Source organism: Buceros rhinoceros, unplaced genomic scaffold (assembly GCF_000710305.1).
Source record: "Buceros rhinoceros silvestris isolate BGI_N320 unplaced genomic scaffold, ASM71030v1 scaffold966, whole genome shotgun sequence".
NCBI lineage: Eukaryota > Metazoa > Chordata > Aves > Bucerotiformes > Bucerotidae > Buceros > Buceros rhinoceros.
The window spans coordinates 39,079-59,938 of NW_010417927.1; the positions used below are offsets into that span (position 1 = coordinate 39,079).

The window sequence follows — 20,860 nt, forward strand, 5'->3', positions numbered from 1 at the left end:
GGCAGATTTAAGACAAGCAGACTTCAGGGATTACATGCAAATGATAATCCATTGGATTTACCTTTGGCCCACAGGTAATTCTCTCACCCAGCAACTGTATTGTAAGCTACGCTAAGATAAAAAATTCCCTCCTTTTTTTTTACCTAGAATATTTAAATTTTCTACTCCTGCCTTTGGACTCTAGTTTCTTAGGCATGACCTTTTTCTGATCACTTAGTTCCCTTCAGCTTCCTTTGCTTCCCGCTGGTCCATTTATACTGTGCATGTGTTCTATGAATTAATTCTCCAGTGAACTGGAGAATTGTTGATAACACATCCCAGGTCACCCCAAAATTAGAAATTACCTTACAAGGAAGGCTTCTACTTTTTGGCTGGAGCTCAAAAGTGTCATCCCACATTTGAGAAGGACTCTCTGGTGTAGAAGTACTTTTATGAGGCTACCATTGCTCTGCACTGGCTACACTGGTTGTTAAGGGTGGGCTGGAGCTGAATGATGCCCTTTGTTTTCAGAGGTTAACGCAGAACGGAAACCAGCTAAATTTAGGCTGAGCTCAGACCTTAGTTTTGTGGAGGCTGGTAGAGAGAAAGTCTTTGGTAGTGGTCTCTGAATACCATGTGGAAGGCACGGATTCACATGGCTAGATGCAGGTGTGGATTGCCCAGTCATCCTGTTTGCGTAAAATAGGATTGATCATACATTTTCTGGAAAGTGCTTTGCATTTAACAGTTGCTCCATAGGCTGTGTACTGGAATGATGGCATATTGAGGTCATGGGCCTCCAGATAGTCAAGCTGTGCAGTGTGAGCATTGCCGAAAGCATCTCATGTTGTTTTGTGGACTGAGTGGCTGAGCATGTGGCAAATATTGACGCTCTTTGTTATTTGCAGCTGGGATCACTGAAACGCCCTGGGTGGTAGCTTCTGAAAGGAGGTTTAAAAAGCATCGATACAAAATGTATCTACGTTTCTGTTTCAGCACTTAGGAGAGGATTTATGATGTATAGATAGAGTTCATAGATGTTTCAAGGATTTCATATGAGTGTGTTTAATGGAATGGATTGCCACTTTACTGAACATAGCGTCAAATCAGCTCTGTTAATTGAAAAAGATTTTTCACATTATTGCTAATGATGTGACACAGTTTTGTTAGAGATGGTGCATAAAATAGTGCTACTCGAAATGACATTAATGTATGCATTTAAATTCCTTTTTTTCCTCATTTACGTGCATTATTGATTTTATGTCATTGTTGAGGAGATAATGGATTTATAATTAGAATACAGTCACTGTAATCAATGATGAGATTATTAAACTTATAAATAGAACTTTAAAACTACGATGAAGTAATTTCCCAGTGTAACGAAGGATCGATAATTAGAGGTTTGCTTTGAATCCGAGAGTAGTACTTGTAAGATTCAAGTGTGAAACACTTCCAGGGAAATGAGTCCATATAAATTATTTTACCAATTGATGTTGTGGTTAGGCATTTTCCAAAGCTGACCTATTATTATTACTTTTGCTTGGTGCTCAAACGCTTTTGAGTTGATTCCTCTGATTTTTGCATAGCTGCCACTATCTCAAAAGTGGATGAGTTTGTTCTTTTCTGATACCTTAGTTGAAGGAAGTGTTTGAAAGGCACTGTAGGCAGGAGTCCATTGCTGTGGTTTTGGTGGTGTTGGGCAAAGATAATGGATCTGTCATTCATAACCTTCCCCTTCTGCTTCTCAAAAGCAATGGTGGTAAAGTTGGGCAAGGCAGTTGGCAGTTGTAGCAGGGAAGATGACAGTGGAAGGATAAAGGAGGGGAGAGTGGCTCTTTTGATGCCTGGCTTATGCAGGGTCTGGGTTTAGTTAGTCTGCAGAGTACCTGTGTAGACATCTGATCACTCTGGAGTGTTCGTGGGGGCCTCTGGGACTAGAAAAACTTCCTATTACTAGTTCAGCTAAGAAAGACTCTAGTGAGAAGATTTTATGGGATGGAAAGAACATCATAAATACCCTACTGGGCCTCAGCCACAGCCTGTCTAGCCCAGGGCTGTCTCCAGCAGTGGAGCTGGAAATGGTATTTAGGGGAGAGCTGCAGAGCCTGGCTGCTTTCTGCAGTCTGCTCATTCTCCCCTCAATGTGCAGCTGGGAAAGTCTCAGGGACACATCCCTATCCGTTCCCTTTTAGTATCTGTTCATGGACTTGCTGTTCAGGAGTGTATCTAATCCCTCTCTGATCCTACTGACACTCTTTGCTTCCGCTGCCTGCTCTATCAGCAGGTTCCACGAGTTCCCTATCCCAGTGCAAAGGAGTACTCTCTTTCAGCTTATCCACCACCTGGACGACTTTGTAAACCTCAGTCAGGCCTCCTTCAGCCTTCCACTCTCCAAAGGAGAGTTCCATCCTCTTTCATCTCTCCTCCTGAGGCAGATGCTCCATCTTCTTGACCATTTACTTGCTCGTGTCTATCATTTCCCGTACTCCACTAACTCTCTCTTGAGATGCAGGACTAGGACTGCACCTAGCACTCAGTGTGTGGACACTCTTGTGCTTTGTGTTCTGTCTCGTGATGTCCAAAATTTGTTTGGTGTTTTTTGGTTGCTGCTACATCTTGACGTCGGAGGAACTGTCAGTGACCTGTAGAGCTTCCAAGCTGTAGCTGAAAGTTTTGAGTTCAGCATCGTTTAAGAGTTACTTATGTTATTTTTCCCTAAATACACAGGATTATCTATGTCGAATCTCACCTGACACTTCTTTGGCCGCTCACATTTGGGAAGTTCTTCTGGAGTTCCTCATTACTGCCGTGGTATGTGGCTACTTGAAAGAGCTCCGAGACATCTATAGGCTTGCAGATTTCACTCTAGTCACGGTGAATCATTAGTCTCTGCACCCGGGTTACACAATTCCCACATGGGGACTAAAGAGCAGGTCAGCAGGGAACAGCCACAAGAAAAGAGCAGCTTCTGCACATCTCCATGCCAAATTTGGGACTTCAATGTCCTTCCAACAATGATCACGCAGAGCTATCCCTGTGTTTGCAAACTTAATGCTGCGTCATGAGCTTGTCTGTAACTGAATCTTGTTCTCTAGATTTGGATGTATTAAAGTCCTGGTTTTCCCTTAAGATAATGAGGGCATGTACCTTTTGCAGTGAGATTCTAGCCAGTGGGTGCCTTGCCTGTGGTAGCTGTCAGGCAAATTGATTCCAAGGGATGTCCTCTTTAAAGCACTTACATCTAATGTACAAGCAGTTCAAGCATGATTGAAATAGAAGTCAGGTACAACAGTCTCTGTCCAACTTTGCCGACATTATATGTCAACAAATATATATAACAATATAATCATTGTAATAAAATTGTGAGACCTGTAGTTCTTGGAACCATGATTATTCTACTTTGCTGAATAGAGAGTAATCAAGGCACAGTGAGATTTTGGCTGAGTTGCCTAAAGTCATTTGGGAATTTTGTTTCGGAGTCAGGAAGGAGGCACAAGTTCTCCTGATTCAAAGCTCTGTATGTGTCCTGCGTTTTGCTGCTGTTAGAGATGCATCTGGCCTGTGGAAGCTGGTCGTAATGGAAAAGCATTTGTCTTCTTGTAGGAAACCCAATCCTAAACTGACAGAAATTTGCATTATTATGAGCTTGTTAATGAATTTCTTTGCTTGCTCATATCAGCCTCTGACAAAAAGCAGGGATTAAACTGTATATTTGTCCACTTGCATATACAGTTAATTTTTAATTTTGACCACAATTGTAAATTAAAACACTCTCAGCAGAGCAGTGCTGGTTTTCTTTGTCTTTGGAGGCTGTAACTATTGTAATCTGTGTCAGCACGGAGGGCTCTGGGCAGCACTTTCTGATGCTTGCCTGGAGGTGTTATAAGCAATAGTTCCTCTAGCTTGACTGTTTTAAAGCTGCGGTATGTGAAAAGTCCCAATGTGAGAGTGTTTATGCACAGCGTGATCTATGTTGTTCTTAATATCCCTTTTTCATGTCCTCCTGACTTTCCAGGTGGTAGATTGATATGTGCAGATGGGAGGGTGAAGTTTGTGTGACTGGTGGTCAAATAGCTGTGAAGAAGGAAAAAACAAAGCATCACTTGCTGCCTCTTACGGTACTGGTGTCCTAAGTGGCTGAAATGTGAAGTAATTGGTCTGTTGCCTGGTGGCATCTTTGTGCTACCAGAGCTCTGGCTTTAGAGACCTTCCAGCCTGAGAATATGGGCACGTGGAAGGAAAGAAGAAATAGGTGTTTCACAGACAAACGAGGCCTACTCAAAACCTTAGAAATTTCGCAGGGACCAAGGAGCGTGATTGAGGAGAGATCTGTGTCAGACTGAGATCAAGAGCCCTTGATTGGAGGAGGACAAGCTGCTGGTTCTCTGTTCTTGTACTGCCAAGGACACCAGCACTGGATGCAGGTGGGCACATGGTCCCTGCAGTTGCAGGATGAGGTCCTTTCTGTGCATGAAGCACAGGCCACTAGAGATTTTTAGTGGTGAAGTTCCAAACCTTTAACCTGTTTTAATAATTCAGCTATTAATAAAAAAAAACAAGGACCGTGAGGTTGTCTTTGGACCTCCTAAACGACTTTCCACTCTGTGACAGCAGATGGGCCCTCCTATATTTCTATTTAATTTCACTTCTCTGAGATTTTTCCCTTTCTGCCTTGTCTTCAGAGGTCAATAATAATAAGCCAGGCATTAGCAAGACTGAAAACCTGTTTTTTGGGGAAGGAATATTATGCTCTACGGTTGATGTACATTGAACACAAGATGCACATAAAAGTCTGAAGCTGCAGGTTTAGACATTCTCGTTACCTCTTGGCAGCTGCAGGTTATACAATGACTACAGTAGTGTATTGTAGTTATAAAATGTCCTAGTTATTTTATAATGAGCCCTGGCACAAACATTGTCAAATGGCAGTAAAAAGTTCATCCAGAACACGTCTCACTTCATCTTGGTGTATGCTGCACTGTTAACTTTACATAATGCTAGTCAGGAGGAGATGCTTCACACAGAAGATGTATGGAGGACTTATCCACGCTTATGGGTAAACATGGTTTATAGCATAAGCATTATCCAGATAGACATTTACATCACGTTTGTTCCAATTAGTGGTAGTAGGTCATAAGAGTCTTAGAATGAATCATTTAGAGGGAAAATTATTGTTTTATCTTATGCAAACAGTAGATTTAACATCTTGCAAAATCATTAGATTAAGCAGTTTTTACAATTTAATTGGCTGTAACGTTCTAGTCTGAAAGGGGAGTTAAAGCAAATACTAAAAATTCTGTATAGTCAGAAGGGGCTAAAAAACAACTTAAAAAGAAAAGAAAAAGCTCCAGTACAGACTTAGGCTTGATCTTGCTAGAGCATCACCTCCAATTCACTGTTGAAACCCTGTTGAATATTTTCATCATGGGACCAATTTTTTGAAATAAAATAAATTGTACTGAGTTCTGACTCTGATTACAGAGATGTGTGTCAGACTCATTGACGCTTTTCTAATTTTCTCAATTCCCTCTTCTGAGAATCTATTCTTGATACTTACATTTAGACATCATGTCTGATTCCTTTCTTTTGCAGCTCTATCCAACCTTCTGGTTTTCTTTTACCACGAGTACTGTCTTGGGATTGATCTGTTTTTCTCTAGATTTTTATATTCCCATGTTTTTCTTGCCTGTTGCCAGGCACATGGTTTGCACACGTTACAGAGAGGCAGTGGCAGCACCTAGCTTGGCTCTTCTGGATCCCTGGACAAAGGTCAATGTTCAGAGAATGGAAATATTCAGGAAACTGGAAACATCATCACTTAGTTTTTGGCTTTGCACTTCAAACTTGTAAAGAGCTCTTTAGGCTTGTAATTGTCCTTCAGATGGCAACGGCCTGACAGTGTACTGTGTACCTGGAAATTTAATCTATGGCCAACTTCTCTGTAGTGTAATTTTGGACTAGTCTGTCTTGTTTAAACCTGGGCAGATGTTTCCTGCCATCTGGTCACGGCAGGGAACCTGTGTGCTGGGAACTGGGGATGGGGCAGGGGATGCCCTTGCTCTGCCAAGCACACCTCTGCAGCCTGAGGATGTCATGTCGCCTCTGTCTCTTCCTGCCCTCTACCCCAGCCTTTGGCCATCTTAACTGGGAACAAGTCATGGTATCATTGCTTGTTGTGGCCCTGCCAACCCCAGTGGTGTGTGTGGATGCTGCCAGCCAAAATTCAGCATGTCTAGCTCTGCTCCCATGTCCTCAGGACAGACACTGGAATCTGGTACCAAAACCCTCGTGTCCATGATACAAGCACCAAGTTATGAAGCACCAAGACCTCAGTCATCCCTGCATGTGCAAAACACCTGGTGTGACATTTTCAAGTGTCCTTGCTGTGCTCTCACTGATACCAGTTTTGATGTGGCTTTAGGAAGAGCAGAGGGAAGAGGTCCTATAGAGCAGTTTTGGATATCCTTCATTTGAGGATTAGCTGGTTTCCAAAGGTTTAATGGCTTTTGTCTGGCAAACCTTTTCTTAGAAAATTAAAATGAACATTAATCTCTGAATGTGGAGGCCTATGACATTTTAAATATTCAGTGCAGTCAGTAACACTTTACTGTGACAAGATTGTGATTTCTGCATCTGATCGTCAGTGATTTATGAAAAATTTAGTAAATGATGAAGCACAGTTCCCACTCAGCTGCGGACTGGAATCTCTCTGTGCAGACTTGCGTGCTTAGAAATGTTGCTTGTATTCCTCCAGAGGATTCTGTTTTCCACATGCAGTCCCCACAAAAGCATGGGTTGAGATGAGGGAGCCACACGAAGTATTTCCTACATTTAGTTGAGAAACAAAATCCATCACTCATATCCCTATGTTAGCTGTAAGTGACACAAGCTGAAACTGAGGTGTCACAAACCAGAGTGCCCAGGAGGGTCCCACTGCTTGTCTTTAGTATTCCTGCCTCAGGGCAAATGACTGTGACCTGAAAAATATCTCCATACCTGAGCCCTCCTCATCAGCTGAATGATGTCGCTGTCTCGGGGAGAGCTGAACCCATGTTCTGAAAAAGCCTGTTACTGTGGATGGTGAAAGCATGAATCCCTAAGCTTGGAACGTATTTGTGCTTTTCCAGCTTCACACCATGCACTAAAACTGATTTTACCTTTGTGTTTAAGAATGCTAATTGGGCAATTGAATGAAATGAAAAAGGTATGGGTTGTCTTCTGCACTAGCTTTCTGATCATTTTAATCTTGCATGTCTTACTTTTTCCCTTTTTACAAGAACCAATGCCTTCTCTTTGGCTTGCGCTCATCCTCTTTTCATGCACATACAGCACTGAGAATAAAACTTCCAAATTTACCCAGAAATTACAGTTCAAATTGTCAGAAGTGTCTAATGTGGGAATGGCAATTTACAGACATCCAACTTGGTGTGGAACGTATATTAACCATCTGTTACCTGAAATACCAGGTTTGATTTGGATATTTGAGGTTAGATGCCTGATATGTTCACAATCATTGGTCTGTTAGAAATGTAGGCTTCTAAGTTCTCATAGAAATAAAAAAAAAAGGTGGAAAAGGAGAGTGCTATGCATTGCTCGTATTTTTAAGAGTGAACAGCTTTTGCAGAAATTGATCTGTTAACAGGTTCCGCCTGTTCTTACAGCTCTGTTACACTTTGCTGTGAAATTCACTGGTTTCATGCTAATGCTATAGATTTCATATCTAGCTTTAGATTGTGCCATCATTTAGATTATGCATTAGTTGAAGTACTATCAATTAGACACACGCTACTGCTTCTGCCTTCTTTTTTCAAAGTTTTGCTTAAATGTAATTTTCTTTGATTCAAGATCCTGTTGTCTAATATAGCCCCTGTTGAAAGTGAATGGAAAAATGTGTCTTGGGAATTCATCTTGACCCTGTAATTTTTAATTTGAGACAATAGCTCCTGTGACAGAGGATTATGGTTGTCTTTTGGGCAGAATATATGTGGTTATTCAAACAGTAATGTTAGCCTGCCAGTGGTTGCTGGTTGGGTTTCCTTCTCTTGCTGGCCATCCTGCCGCTGGCTACTGGGCATGGCAGCCCCCTGATGTGCCAGTTTGTGAGCCCCCATGCACTGGTTCCAGAGTTTCTGGTGTAGATTTCTTAGTCTATAAATTGTTACGTCCATAGTAATCTCCACTTATTTTTACTTTATATCAGTTCATGTAACTCAGAAGTTCAGACATCACAGACTGGGAAAAGTCCAATGTGTGTTTTTCCCCATGCCATATACTTTTTGTATGTCAAACCCACGCATTTGCTGCTTCAGTTCAGTACCTGCTTTATGGACCATCTCAAGGTCCTCATTACTCCATTGCATAGTTTTAAGCAATTAACCACATGAGCACATCTGATCCTTTCCAAGCATCTCCGTTTCTGGCTGTCATTGCCAGTAGATTGTGGATGGGGTAGACAGGCTCCCTTTTTTTGAAGCATGTATTCCTGCCGAACCACTTCTTTGTGCCTCTGTTCGTCTCTAGTGGTGCTTGGTCTCTGCCTTTTGCCTGCATTGCTAAGAACTCTGATCTCATGAGACTTCTGCGTTACAGAGTGTAGGGTTTTGGGGCTTTGCAGAGAGTTATTCAAAGTTTCCGGTTAGGCTTCTAGAACAAGTAGCTTTGCTAGGATTGTGTTAATCTGCATTCTTCTGTGTCTCAGCTTCAGATCTCTTAGGTGAGCTCTATACTTTTTAGTGCAGCAGTCCACGGTAATGCATTAGTCAGCCATTCCATAATACCGATGATAGCATTAATCTTTAAAGAGCAGACCTTCAAAAGAGCTGGGTGCACTTCCCTCTTGTTGACTTCGCTGGGAACGCAGCACTCAGCCTACGGGAATGAGTCCAGACGAAACTCCAGACAGCTGCTCATGCACTAGTTGAGCACTACTCTGTTGGCAGAATTTTCTTTTACGTGGTACCTAATAACTGGGTTGCCTCAGTTCTCATGAGAACAAACTGGGGTGTCAGAAAAGGAGAAAATTCAGGGTGTGTATGTAACTGGGAAGGCCCTATTACCATGTCTGCATATTTTTAGTTGTAAAAAATGATCTATGGCAGCACAAAATCTAAAATTTGGTGGCAACCCAGGAAGTACTTCATTGTGTTTGTGCTTCATTACAAGGCTGTCTCCTTTTCTGGAATTTATTCTAGCTAATTAGTTGGAAATGTCAAAGTAGTATTTCAGATGACAGAAGCATCATATATTCTCATATATGAAGCAATTAACTCTTTTGACAAATATTTATTGTGGTGTTGTCTTTAATTAAATCTTCAGTACTCCTAGACATAGAGCAGGTTCTTCCAAAAAGGAGGCCTTCCCAGCACTGTCAGTGCTGGGACCATTTGACTGATGGGGCTTAATTGAACTTGGTACAGAACGAGTTGGTGGCCTAAATGTGAAGATAGCAACATGACACAATTCCACAATACAGATGTCTGGTATTTTGGCAAAATCCCCAAAAGATCATTCCAAATGCTTGTCTCAGATACCACAGATTCATTATGCTGGAGAAGATGCATTTCCAGTCACTCTTGTTCTTCCACTGGAACGGTTTGCGGGGAAGAAAATGCTGCGCACTTGTGCTGCTAAGATGAATAATGCTGAAGATTAGGGCTGTATATATGTTTTTAAAAAATCAATTTTTTTATTTAGTTCTAGACGTTATTCATGTAGAAACTTTACAAATGTGACTGTTTGGTTTCTTCCTCTTAAACAGATAAGTCTTGTAGATGATGTGCCACTGAGAAATAATTCCTGACAGTTATAACTGAACCAGATAAACAGTTCTGCCAGCTCCCAAATAACACTGTAAAACAAAAGGGTTCTGCTTATCATTTTCCATTTGTTGCCTGTCAAACTATTTAACTGTGTGCTACCCGTTCTTAAGTGACTCTCTGTTTTTCTGCTCATCTGCTGTGGTTGTGGTTTTTACCTTCCCTGTTGCAGGACCTACTGCGGTACGCTTGTCCGGCTGTATCGCTCCTGATTCGCTGCTTGCCTTCACCCTTGCAAAGACTCTTTGGAAGTGCTGCATGAGATTTCTCCCTGTCATGGCCGTTCAGCAAGTGTATTAACCTGTACATTTCTGTTTGTTTTTTTCAGGCAGAAACAGCACCAGAAAGTGGCCGAGATGGGCCCAATGTTCAGATCAGCTCAGGGCAGAATAACTCCGACCCTGTGGGAGCAGGTGGCTCGGCAGCCTCCCAGAGCATGGTTGCTCCAGCTGGGGTCTCGGCAGGTACCTCACCTGCGGCTTCATTCTTCATAAGGTAGTTTTTCACCCTTCTGGTTTCTGTAACTGTTCATGAGTCTTCAGAGGTTGTGGAATGCTGTTGAGTCTTTGGCATAGGTAGAAGGTGTGGTGTGTGATGCTGGTTGCTGAGAGGTGGAGTTGATCACCTGGTTGTGACTGTGGCTTTCCACTGCAGCTGGGGAGTGGGAATGTGACGGTGACACACTGTTTCTCTCTCTGGAGACCTGAGCAGGAACTTCTATTAACCAAAACCCGATAAAATGTGCGTTGGTCTTTCTCTAGTCCTTAAGGGCCTTTTCCACCTGTAGCAAGTCTGTTCTTCTGTAGGTTTTATTGGAGCAGAAGCTGAAGTAACAAGTTTTTTTCACTCATACCTAAATAAAAAAAGTTGACTTTTCAGTAACATGGCCTATTTTTGCAAATAAAAGCTTTTCCGTAGTTGTTAGCAACAGTTAGAACAGTTTAAGACATTCTTTTTTTAGCAGTAGCCCAGAACATTTTTTTTTTTCACTCTTGGGTCTTAGAACAAAAATGGTATGTTAGTTTTGTTGTGAAATGTTTGTTGTAATTAGCAGTGTTGATTAAATGCAATAGGCTGTCAAGCAGATGGTATTTAAAACAACAAAACTGAGGGCTTTGTACTTGCATTCCAAACTCCTTTTCTAATTCAGAACTGAACATGTTTTGAGACAATATTGAAAAACGTATGTCTGTGAATGGCATTAAAGTAAAATTTAGGCACTGAGTGAGGATCTTTCTTATCATGTAATCACGATGGTGATTGTATTGTTTCCTTTTCCTTTTATCTTTCAAATGTTTTGCACCACTAAATAAATTATGTTTACTATAATTTACAATCTGACCTCAGAAGGAGCCCAGCTTCCCAAGGTCTCTTTTTTTAGAAGAACATAGTACAACAGCAGCATTTTATGCCTATGTATCACGTCTGTCTGTACACAAGAGGTTGGGAAACGACTGCCCCAAGGGTGGTCTGTGTAAGTTAGTGTTTTGTCTCTCCGCTAAGTGCTGCAGGTTTAAAGTCAACACAGAGAAACGGCTGCCTACAGAGGAAGATTTTGTTTCATTGTAAGATAGGTGTTGGAAATCAGTGGGAGTGGAGAGGAAGGATGAGGGGAATAGCTCAGACATCTCTCCTTGGTTACTTACCTAAATAAGGGCGGATGCATCCTCTCCAAAGTACCTGCACTGGACAGCAGCAAAGCTTTCTTTACTTACATTACTGTAGCTTAATCTATTTTAGATTTATTTCAGTGTGAATCTGCAATGTCATAAGCAAATGTAAAGATTCTCACTGGGAAATCCAGAAAATAAAATACCTTTCTTGGAACTGAAGGAGAGAAATCAGTGCCTAATAATCTGAAATAAGACCCAAGTTCTTTTCTCCCAGTGATGCTTCTCTTACTGGTCAGCAAAACTTGGTTCTGGTTTTATTGTACAGAGACAGATCCTCACTAATGATTGTTGTTGGCTTGATTCAAAGATTCTCGAAGTCAGCAGCAGCATGAGTGCAAATGACATCATTGTATGTTGGATCTGGCCCTAATTGCTTCTCATGAATCTGTCTTTGCCTTGAATGAATCAAAGTTTTATAGCTTTAGTAGCTCTGTGCTAGCTTAAAACATTTTAAAACCCATTAGTACCTTGCTTTTTTCCTACCCATGTTTCCTCTGTTCAAAATGGATTCTCTTCAATTTTTTAACCAAAGAACAGGGCTAGCTGAAATTTCTTTGTACAAAGGACTTCTGTTTCTTTTTTTTTTGTGGTTGTTGTTGAAGAGACTTGAATGACAAATAATTTTTTCCCTTAACAGTTACCTGAATTAGTTTCGTAGCATTTTCACGATCTTTACCCTGCTGCTGATGTATGTATTTCAACATTCATTTTTCATTATTCCAGAGTCCATCAGAGAATCTCAGGTTCCTTCAGGTTCAGTTATGACTGTGATTAAAAACACAAATTGAAATGCAGAAAATCTCATGAAGGCTAGGGGAGACATCCATTACTGATCCCTGGCAGTCATAAATATGTTGAGCAGGCCCTGTGGTGGGTACTGTTGCATAGTCATGTCCAGGCTGCTCCACCACCACCAGAATTAACCTCAGGAGATGATCCGTCTCCCAGTACTCTTTCTTCTCTCCCAACTCCTCCTACCATTGAGACTTTACTCATCAAAGTTTCTGTGCTGATCCTTCCTCTTCCCTTCAAGCCATGCAGTCCTCAGCAGGAGAAGAGAGGAAGAGGAGGAAATGCTCGAGAATGAGTGAGAGGCAGATGCTGGCAGAAACTGGAGTGGAAGTGGCTTATCCAGGGACCACACCTGTTGGGATATCAGCAGTTTTGGCTGGTTTTGTTCAGTGCTGATGGGATAATAGGCATCTGTGCTCCAGCCTTTCCAGTCTTGTCTTCTCTATTCCTTTATACCATCCAGCCTTGAGCATGTTGAGGAAGAAGGTCATCCTTGCCTTGAATCCTCTGCACCAGCATCTGGTTCTTTGTGCTTCATATTTCTGTTCAGCTAATCCTCTCTCTGCAGGCACCTAGAGATGAAGAGGAGTCATGGCACTAGGGTTATGCTCTAGTCCCTGTTCGTTGTATTTGCATATTCTTTCCTTATCATGTTTCTCTTCTCGGTCACTTAAATTCTGAACTTTATAGCAGGGCCAGTGTGTTACTTGTGTTATGCAGAGCCTGGTACGGTTTATTCCTTGTTCTCTACCGGAATAAATGCAATTAATATACTGATAATCACACACACATACATGTATTTTTTTCAAATCATTGCCTTCTCTTTGGCCAAATCTACCGAGTACCTCCATCTATTCACAAGAGCTCTTTTGTAAAAAAGGGGTGGTGGTTGGGACTTTAGCTTGGGAAAAGGGCTCTTTTGTTGTAGAAATAGAGTAGTTAGGCAGAAATAAGTGTGTATGTTAATAGTTGGTGTATTGGGGCACAAGGTTTGGAAGACAAAGCCATCAGAGGGTTCTTGTGGAAACTGCATCTGTGATTTCCATAGCAGCAGCAACAACACTAGATACTGATTTTTTTCATATGAATAAAGGATGCCAGTCTTGTTCTTCATGAAGCAATATTAACTCTGTTTGTACAGGTTCCAGCACAATTAGCTTTTGGGCTGTGGCATGGTTTCCTGGCAGCAAATAAATGTCTTTTTCACAAAAAGATATTTAAAAAACTAGAGTTTCTGTTTGGTGAAATAACATCCTTTGACTCTTGCTTGTGGGCTTTCTTGTGTGTGGGAAGGGAGGAGGTCCTTGCAAGTTATTTTCGTTGGTTGGTTTGTTTTTTACTCCAGTTTGTTCCTAAGTGAGAGTTATAGCTTTCTGTTTATATGGTCACAAACTCAAAAGGCTGTACAGAGAGTTCATGTCCTCACCTGGAAAGTAGGAACTAAGAGCTGCAGCAAAGTGCTTACCTGGTGATAAGAGGTATTTATGGTTAAAATGAGTATCGTTGAGATAGTCTTTTCAGTGAATGCACTTATTTTGTTAAGCATATGTGCAGTCCAAACCTACATATTCGTCGAAAGCCATTCTCATTTGAATGTCATATTTAATTTCTTCAAGCCTAATTATGTTCTGCTTTTCAAAAAACAAAAAAAGATTTTATTCATTACCTCCAAATGCAGAGTGTCTAGCATGGAAGTGCTAAGTATTCAAAATCAAAGCCAAATATTAGAGCCAGCAGACAGAAGCGTATTAAGAAATTAAATCAGTTTTAAGCTTTTTTCTTCACTCTGATGTGTCAAAGGAGGAGGAAAGCTTTGATTAACATCTGACTGTGTCACACAAGCAAATTGCCAGACATTACTCAATGGTCGTGTTACCAAAGGATTTAGCAGAAAATGCAGCTTCTCAGTAGGTAACTGACAGAATAAGAAAGCCAGAGTAAAAAGCCCAGCTCATGGGCATGGATGGCTGTGAAGAGGCTCCCAGTTTACACTTACAATGCAGGAGGAGAAATTTAATCTTTCATTCTTCAGATTTAAGAAGAATGCAGCTGGGCTTTGTCCCTTGGTATTGCATGAGCTGTGCCTTGCTACATTATACCTGTTTCCAGTTGGTTTTCTTTCTTTCTTTCTTTCTTTTTCTTTTTGTATAAGGAACCTGAACAAACTTTATATTATTAAGTAAAAATATGTGAGATAGTTGTAGGACCCTTCTGTGCACTATGCTTGCAACTAAGTAAATATTGGCATATTGTGGTATAAAGCTGTAATAAGCTGTTGGGTTTTTTGTCACCCGGACACCTGGGGAAGAGAGGACATGGTGTTTCCAAGAAGAGGAGGCAGGAGGAGGAGGAGAATGGGCATGCACTTGGGAAGAGGTTAATGGGCTACCTGCCAAAAAGGAAAATACCACTCTCCTAGGAGGAAAATCAAGGCCTCTGAGAAATCAAAGCCATCACCATTAATGTGCTCTTTCTGTCTGTTGGTGGCAGTGACAGTGGTGGCAGCACCACCTGTGCTGCTGGGTGGGGGCATGGTGTTTCGGTGAGAGCATGAGCATCTTCCTTCAGTGCACAGTGGTGAGCTGGAAGGAAGGTTTGCAGTGACATGGCAGCCAGGAGGAATCAAAACTGTTCAGAAGAAAATATGTATAAAAGCGAGGAACCCTGAGCAATGCCAAGCAGCAGACGAACTGTACTAAGTCCCCCTTCTTAAATTTTAATCTTGTTTGATATTGGGTTATTTTCACATCTTTTCAAACTGGTTTGGTCACATGGTTGCACTTGCTGCCATGAGACTGCTGCCTTTGAAGCAGGGAAATAGCTCGATAGTTGCAGCTACTTCCCCTTGCATCCGCCTGCTTTTGTTTGACGCATTAGTCTTCCAAACATAGCACTCACTATGCTCTCACTAGTTTTCAGGTTCCTAAATTATTTGCAGTGTTGCTGGGCTTTGCTAGATTAAGCCCATTTAAGTTCATAAATCTGGAGAGTCACAGTGGTGAATCACACCCATTATCTTTCCACTCTCGTCATACTCCTGCATGTTTGGGAAAGCTTTGTCAATTTAGACATGATATAAAGCATTACACATTATATGCTTTTTACAAGCAGCTTTTCTTAACAAGATATAACATACAATCTCTGAGTAATGTAATTGAACATCTTAAGAGTTAAAATAAGCATGGTCGTCTTTTTTCGAGATTCAGGATATTCCATCATATTTAATGCCTGTGAGTTGCAGATTAAAGAATCTAATCATTCACTAATGAGCAGTAATGGTACATATAAACTAAGGGTCACTATCCTATTACAGGCACCTGATGGTTCGCTGATAAGCATTTGGTCATTAGATTGACCATAAAATATAGTCAATAATTGAGGTTACTCATAGAGCAGACACCTTATCAGCTTTAGGCATGGTGGGACAGCTTGTCAGTACTCTGTGTACTGATTGTGCTGTGACTGAGCATATGATTAGGGTATTGAAGCAGTCTGTATCTAATGAAACTGCAGGAAAGGCATAGGAATATTAGCACAACCACTAAATGACTAATGTGTTTTTGTTCCAAGCCTCAGACACTTCAGTTAGTTCCAATAAACTCTGATCTGGTGTAGCGGTAGGCAGAGAATTCAGATATCTTGTGTGCAAGCTTTCATTATACTAGTCAAAATTTGTGATGTTTTGGGGACAGATGAAATCTGTGTGGCTTTGAATGAAGAATGATGGAAAAAATAAAGGCTGTCATTACCATTATTACTTAATTTTTTTCAGTTTTGTTTTTGCATTTTTTTCCCTTCAGAACACTTTCTGAGACAATGCCTGATGCTTGAGTTAAAAGATGAAGCTGACAGCAGCAAATTAGTTGTCTACATATTCTGCTTTAAGGTCCATTCATGCAGTTTATGTAGGCTTTTGCATATAGATCTAAACTTAGTATCTGTTCTTTAGCATTTTGTACCATATGGAACATTAGTCAAATAGTCTAGTTCTTGAAGGCTTTTGTAGAGGTACTGATTTTACTGTGCTTCAAACTGTTGCTGAGAAAATAACCTCAGAGCCAATTCTTTTATGATTTTTTTTTCCTATGAGGATGCCTTAACTTCCATAAATTATTTAATACAGTGAAGGTTACAAAATGCCTTTTGTCTTTCTGAACTGCTGTTCAGGCTTCTGTGATGTGACCTTGGAAAGTAACCATAGAAACATGTTAAAAGCGTCAACTGAAAATCAGTAGTTCAGTTTGACAGTGATGCAAATTCTGTGAAAGCAGATTATGATGTATTAGGAACACTTGAGGCATATATTACTGCTAACCTGTTAAAACCTGATTATTCCATGACTATCAGTACTTTCAGAATTTAATGTGGGGGAAAAAAGCACGAAAAAATGGAACACACGTTTTTTGAGTTGCCATGTTTAAGCTGTTTCTATCTAAATCACTTCAGCCTATCACTTTCTGTCCTGTTAAAAGAATCATGTTTTTGCTGAGCTCATAATGTAGTTCACCAGTGCTCTGTGTTTAACCGCTGTAAACTTTTGCCCTGTACCCTGCTGGCATGCACTGGTATCCTGGCTTTGTGCAGAGCTGGCACAATTTAAATCTCTTTGACAGATAAAGTGGATAACTGGACCATGAATAAGCAGTAGTTCACAGAAGGGTGAAGAAAATGTGTGACTCAGTGGATCCTGAGTTAGACCTTTTTGTGCTGACCTGCCTGTGAGGTTGAACCAGAAGTGCTTGCTATAGTTACAGGTAACCATAGTAAATTCTTGGTTAATGATGGATCAAGGGAAGAAGCAGAGTCACTTGTTAAATCTTCCTCATTAAGCATAAGCCATGCCCAAGAAATCTCATGTTGAGGTGATGCAGGACAATTAAATTTGAATTAATTACCCAGGAAAGAGGGATACCAGCTCTTCCCAATTAAGACTGCCTTGCTGGCAGATATATCCAAACCCTGTGCATGGTTTGTCCGTACCTCACAGTGTCATAGCAGTATCACAGGAGCTGTGGGGCTTTCCAGGGATGTGGTGTCTCACTGGCGTTGATGCGGCTCAACAGCAGCTTGGTGCATCAATGCTTCTTCATTATATGCCCTGGAATACCCCACTTTCACTTGCTACTGTTTGGTCACTCTTGAAAGGTGGTCAGGAAGGGTGGCTGAGAAGTCTTGCAGCTTGGGGGAGAGGGACAGATGTGCATATAAAGTGGAGCATCCAGCTCTTTCAGGAGGAGCCAGATACATAATTTGCTTTTTCCCCTTAATGAATGCCTCTGAATCTAGTGGGCTGGAGTAGCCTGGTCCCTGCAGTGTCCTCCCCACTGCCTGGTGCTGGAGAAGGGAATGCCTTCCCGGCCCCCTTCTCTGTGTGGAGTTGGGGAGAGTAGGAAAGCCCTCATCAAGATCTGCAAATGGAGACAGAGCAGGTGCCACTGAAGGGCTTGCCTTGTCTTGCCGGTGCCATGCTGGAATGTGGTTACTAGCTGTCCCTGGAGAGTAAATGTGACCCATGACAGAGCATGGTGCTATGCAGGAACAGGAGATGGGGTAGGGTGTGCAGTATTGTGCAGTATCTTGTATCATCTTAGGGCAGCTTAAGGTTCCCTAGTTGCTGTGACAGCATAATACCGCCTATAATTAAGGACAAACAAAGCAGTGTATGCTTTAGGTATGTCCCATTTTGTGTTAGCCCGTAAGGAGGATAAATTAGAAGATAAGCCTGAACTGAGTAGGCTTTGTTCCTGGAACCAGAAATGACTCTCAGGACAGCACGTTTAAGAGCAGAACATCATTACTGGTATCATTGCTAATACTGCATCATACATTTTTGCAGTGCTTTATCAGCATGTGGGAAGCCGGGCTCCCTGCTGCGAAGAGCTCATCTGTGTTGACTATGAGACTGACAGGGCAAACAGAGATGAGATGCAGAGCTGTAATTCAGCAAAGGGAGGAGGTGAAGAAATTGGAGTAGCTGAGAGGAGAGGGCAGGTAGAGTTTTGGACACGGCACTGCTGAGTTAGAACACTGCTGAAAGCATGAAAAACGTCCCAAAGGCCAATAGATCTGTGATCAGGATATGGCTGTTTTATTAGACGGGTGAGGCACTGAATGATCAGCCAAAGTGGAGAGTCTATGGTGAGGATTTGAGAGAGCCTCAAAGGGAATTCACTGAGGAAGAGACGGTGGTGGTGATCAGATGAAGCAGCACTGGGCGTCTAAGAGTCATTGCCTTGGAAGACAAAGCTCTCATGTATAGGGGATTAGGGATCATAGTATGAACCAAAGAGAGATTATGCAAGACATCAGTGTCAGGGCGGTGTTTGGAAGGAGAAGCCTCACATGGATAGCACAGGCTGCAGGGGGTGTGTGAGAGCAGACTAGGCTATGCTGGAGGTGGTAAAATGAAGAAAGGACTGAACCTGGTGCCAACCAGATTGGCAAGAAATATCAAGGTGGAGACAGTAAAAGAGTGGAAATAATGAATCTAGTGATGTAGGGGCCTCCTGGCAAGGTTGGGATTTTGGAAAGAACCTTCTACGTATTTATACGAGCTTCACAGCAAAATCAGAATTGGGACACAACAAAACAGTTGCAGTGTTTGGCACTGATCAGATGCCTGAAAGATCTTTTATGTGAGGCCATCCCTGGGGAGGGCTGATTTTTGTGCCTTAATGGATGATAATTCAGGAGGTTCTGGAGCACCCTAGGCAGCCGCTCAGGAGATGTGGTGACTTTTTGAGCTGCTCTGGGTGGTTCAGTGGAGACTACTGTTGCAGCAGTTGGGTCTCAGATTAGCTTTATAGTCTGAGGCATTCGTGATGCCCAGGAGGAAGAGCAAAGTAGGCTGATTTAAAGCAGGTGTGCTCACAGATATGCCAGAGGGGACAATCTGTGCCTTCAGAGCCACCCAGGTTTGAGTTTATTTTGCGGGTAAATGATGGTTGGTGGAAGGAATTTTAAACTGAGAAAAATTCTCATGTATTTATGGATAATCTTGACTGGAGTCATGCAGGTATTTCTTCTCACTTTTTCCTCTCTCTGATCTTGTGCTTTTCTGAACTTAGTATTTTCTCCCTTAATTTAAGGATTTTTCATATGATCCTTTCTCCATTTTCGTGTTCACCTACAGCTGAACACACCTGGTTATTCTGTTTCCTGAATATATGGAAGTTCACTATGGTCTAGCTACCAGAGTCTCTTTTTCCTTTCCGTTTCTTCCCTTCTTTCTGCCCTCCCCAGCTTGTCAAGAGGAGCACTTCTCCCGCTTTCCCCCTACCCCAGCCATCCCAGTCTGCCTGCTTTGTTTGCTTCCTGGGCTCCTGAACACCAGTGCTTGCTCTGACTCCGTTATTTGGGGCTCCTCAGCTCGGTAGCAGTGCCAGTTGTGCTGGTGGTTTTGCTGCAGTGGGAACGGAGCATTCCACAGGTAAAATGATAACGGTGACTTCCCTGTGAGGATGTAATTTGACAGCTTGCACCTGTTTTGCAACTTTACTAGTGACTTTCAGACTCTTCCAATAACACATTTAACCATTTTAATACTTCGTTAAGACAGACTGACTTAGCAGGTGAAATAGTAAACTCAGACTGATAGTTAATGGGATATTTAGTTCTCATGGAAGGCTTGCAGCCAGTGTAACACTCAGTTTATGGTATGCTGGATGTGGTTTGCAGGGCAGATGGATTTTAAAGTGACGCTGTCTTTATTCTGAGCTAGACTGCTTTGCTTGCTTGTGCCTGTGGCAAAATAAGACATCCCACATTATCATTTATAACAAAAATGAAATGTCAAGCCAAAATAATGCACCAGCACTATAGCTGCAGTACTTGATCAACTGCGGGATTACTCTGAAGGTACTTTTAAATCCTCTATGAAATAGCAGTGAATTTTGACTTTCTAAAACTTTCCTCATCCTTCCTGCTGGAGGATGGAACATATTTCTTGTGACAGGACATTTCAAAGACCTTAGCAAGTGCCTCACTCAGCATCAGTTAGTGCTACTTTGCCAGTCATCACAGAGTGATGCTCCTGGGGTTGCTTTCTGCGTTGTTGGGCTTTTTGTGTCCTCAATGGTGGAGCTCCCTTATTAAGAAGCGTTGCCCTGTGAAGTTTTTGCTGGGAGGAAATGACTCAGTGGAAGTTAATCAGCATAAAATGGATCTAATCTAAATGTTATTAGTGAAGGTAGTTGGAGTCAGGGACAAGCTTCAGAATGTTCTTTGATAATGTACCTTGAGCAGGTTTTCAGGAGTTGCTTATTTCTGCTGAAATTTGAAGTTATCTTTGGTCAGAAATAGTAAAATCTCTCCACCTGCAGTGATGGAAGAATACGCGTCTCACATTTTCCTGCTAAGTGCTGTTTTAAATGGTAATAATAATAAATGGTGCTGCAATTTCAGCCTGTTATACATCTGAGGAGTATCATTTCAGAACTGATTTCAGTTAAATAAATCACAGAAATGCTGGGCTTCAAGAAGCCCATGTGTCCCTCCTCTGTTTAAAAATACTCACTGTGCGGACGTATGACTTCTGTACTGAGGTGATTTCCACTGCATCATTTAATGCTGTCAGTGACCATTTAACTCGCTAACAGCAGG

At 41.7% G+C, this 20,860-nt stretch overlaps 1 protein-coding gene across 1 annotated transcript in view; it reads left to right on the forward strand.

The window, feature by feature from the left end:
• The window catches only part of KIF26A (kinesin family member 26A), a gene marked incomplete at its 5' end in the record, with an annotated part of 64,452 nt that overhangs the window by 6,179 nt on the left and 37,413 nt on the right, over window positions 1-20,860 (forward strand). Inside the window, one exon of the mRNA XM_010138323.1 lies at window positions 10,123-10,289. Within this exon, the coding sequence (XP_010136625.1) occupies window positions 10,123-10,289 (167 nt within the window). The remainder of the gene's footprint in view (window positions 1-10,122; window positions 10,290-20,860) is intronic.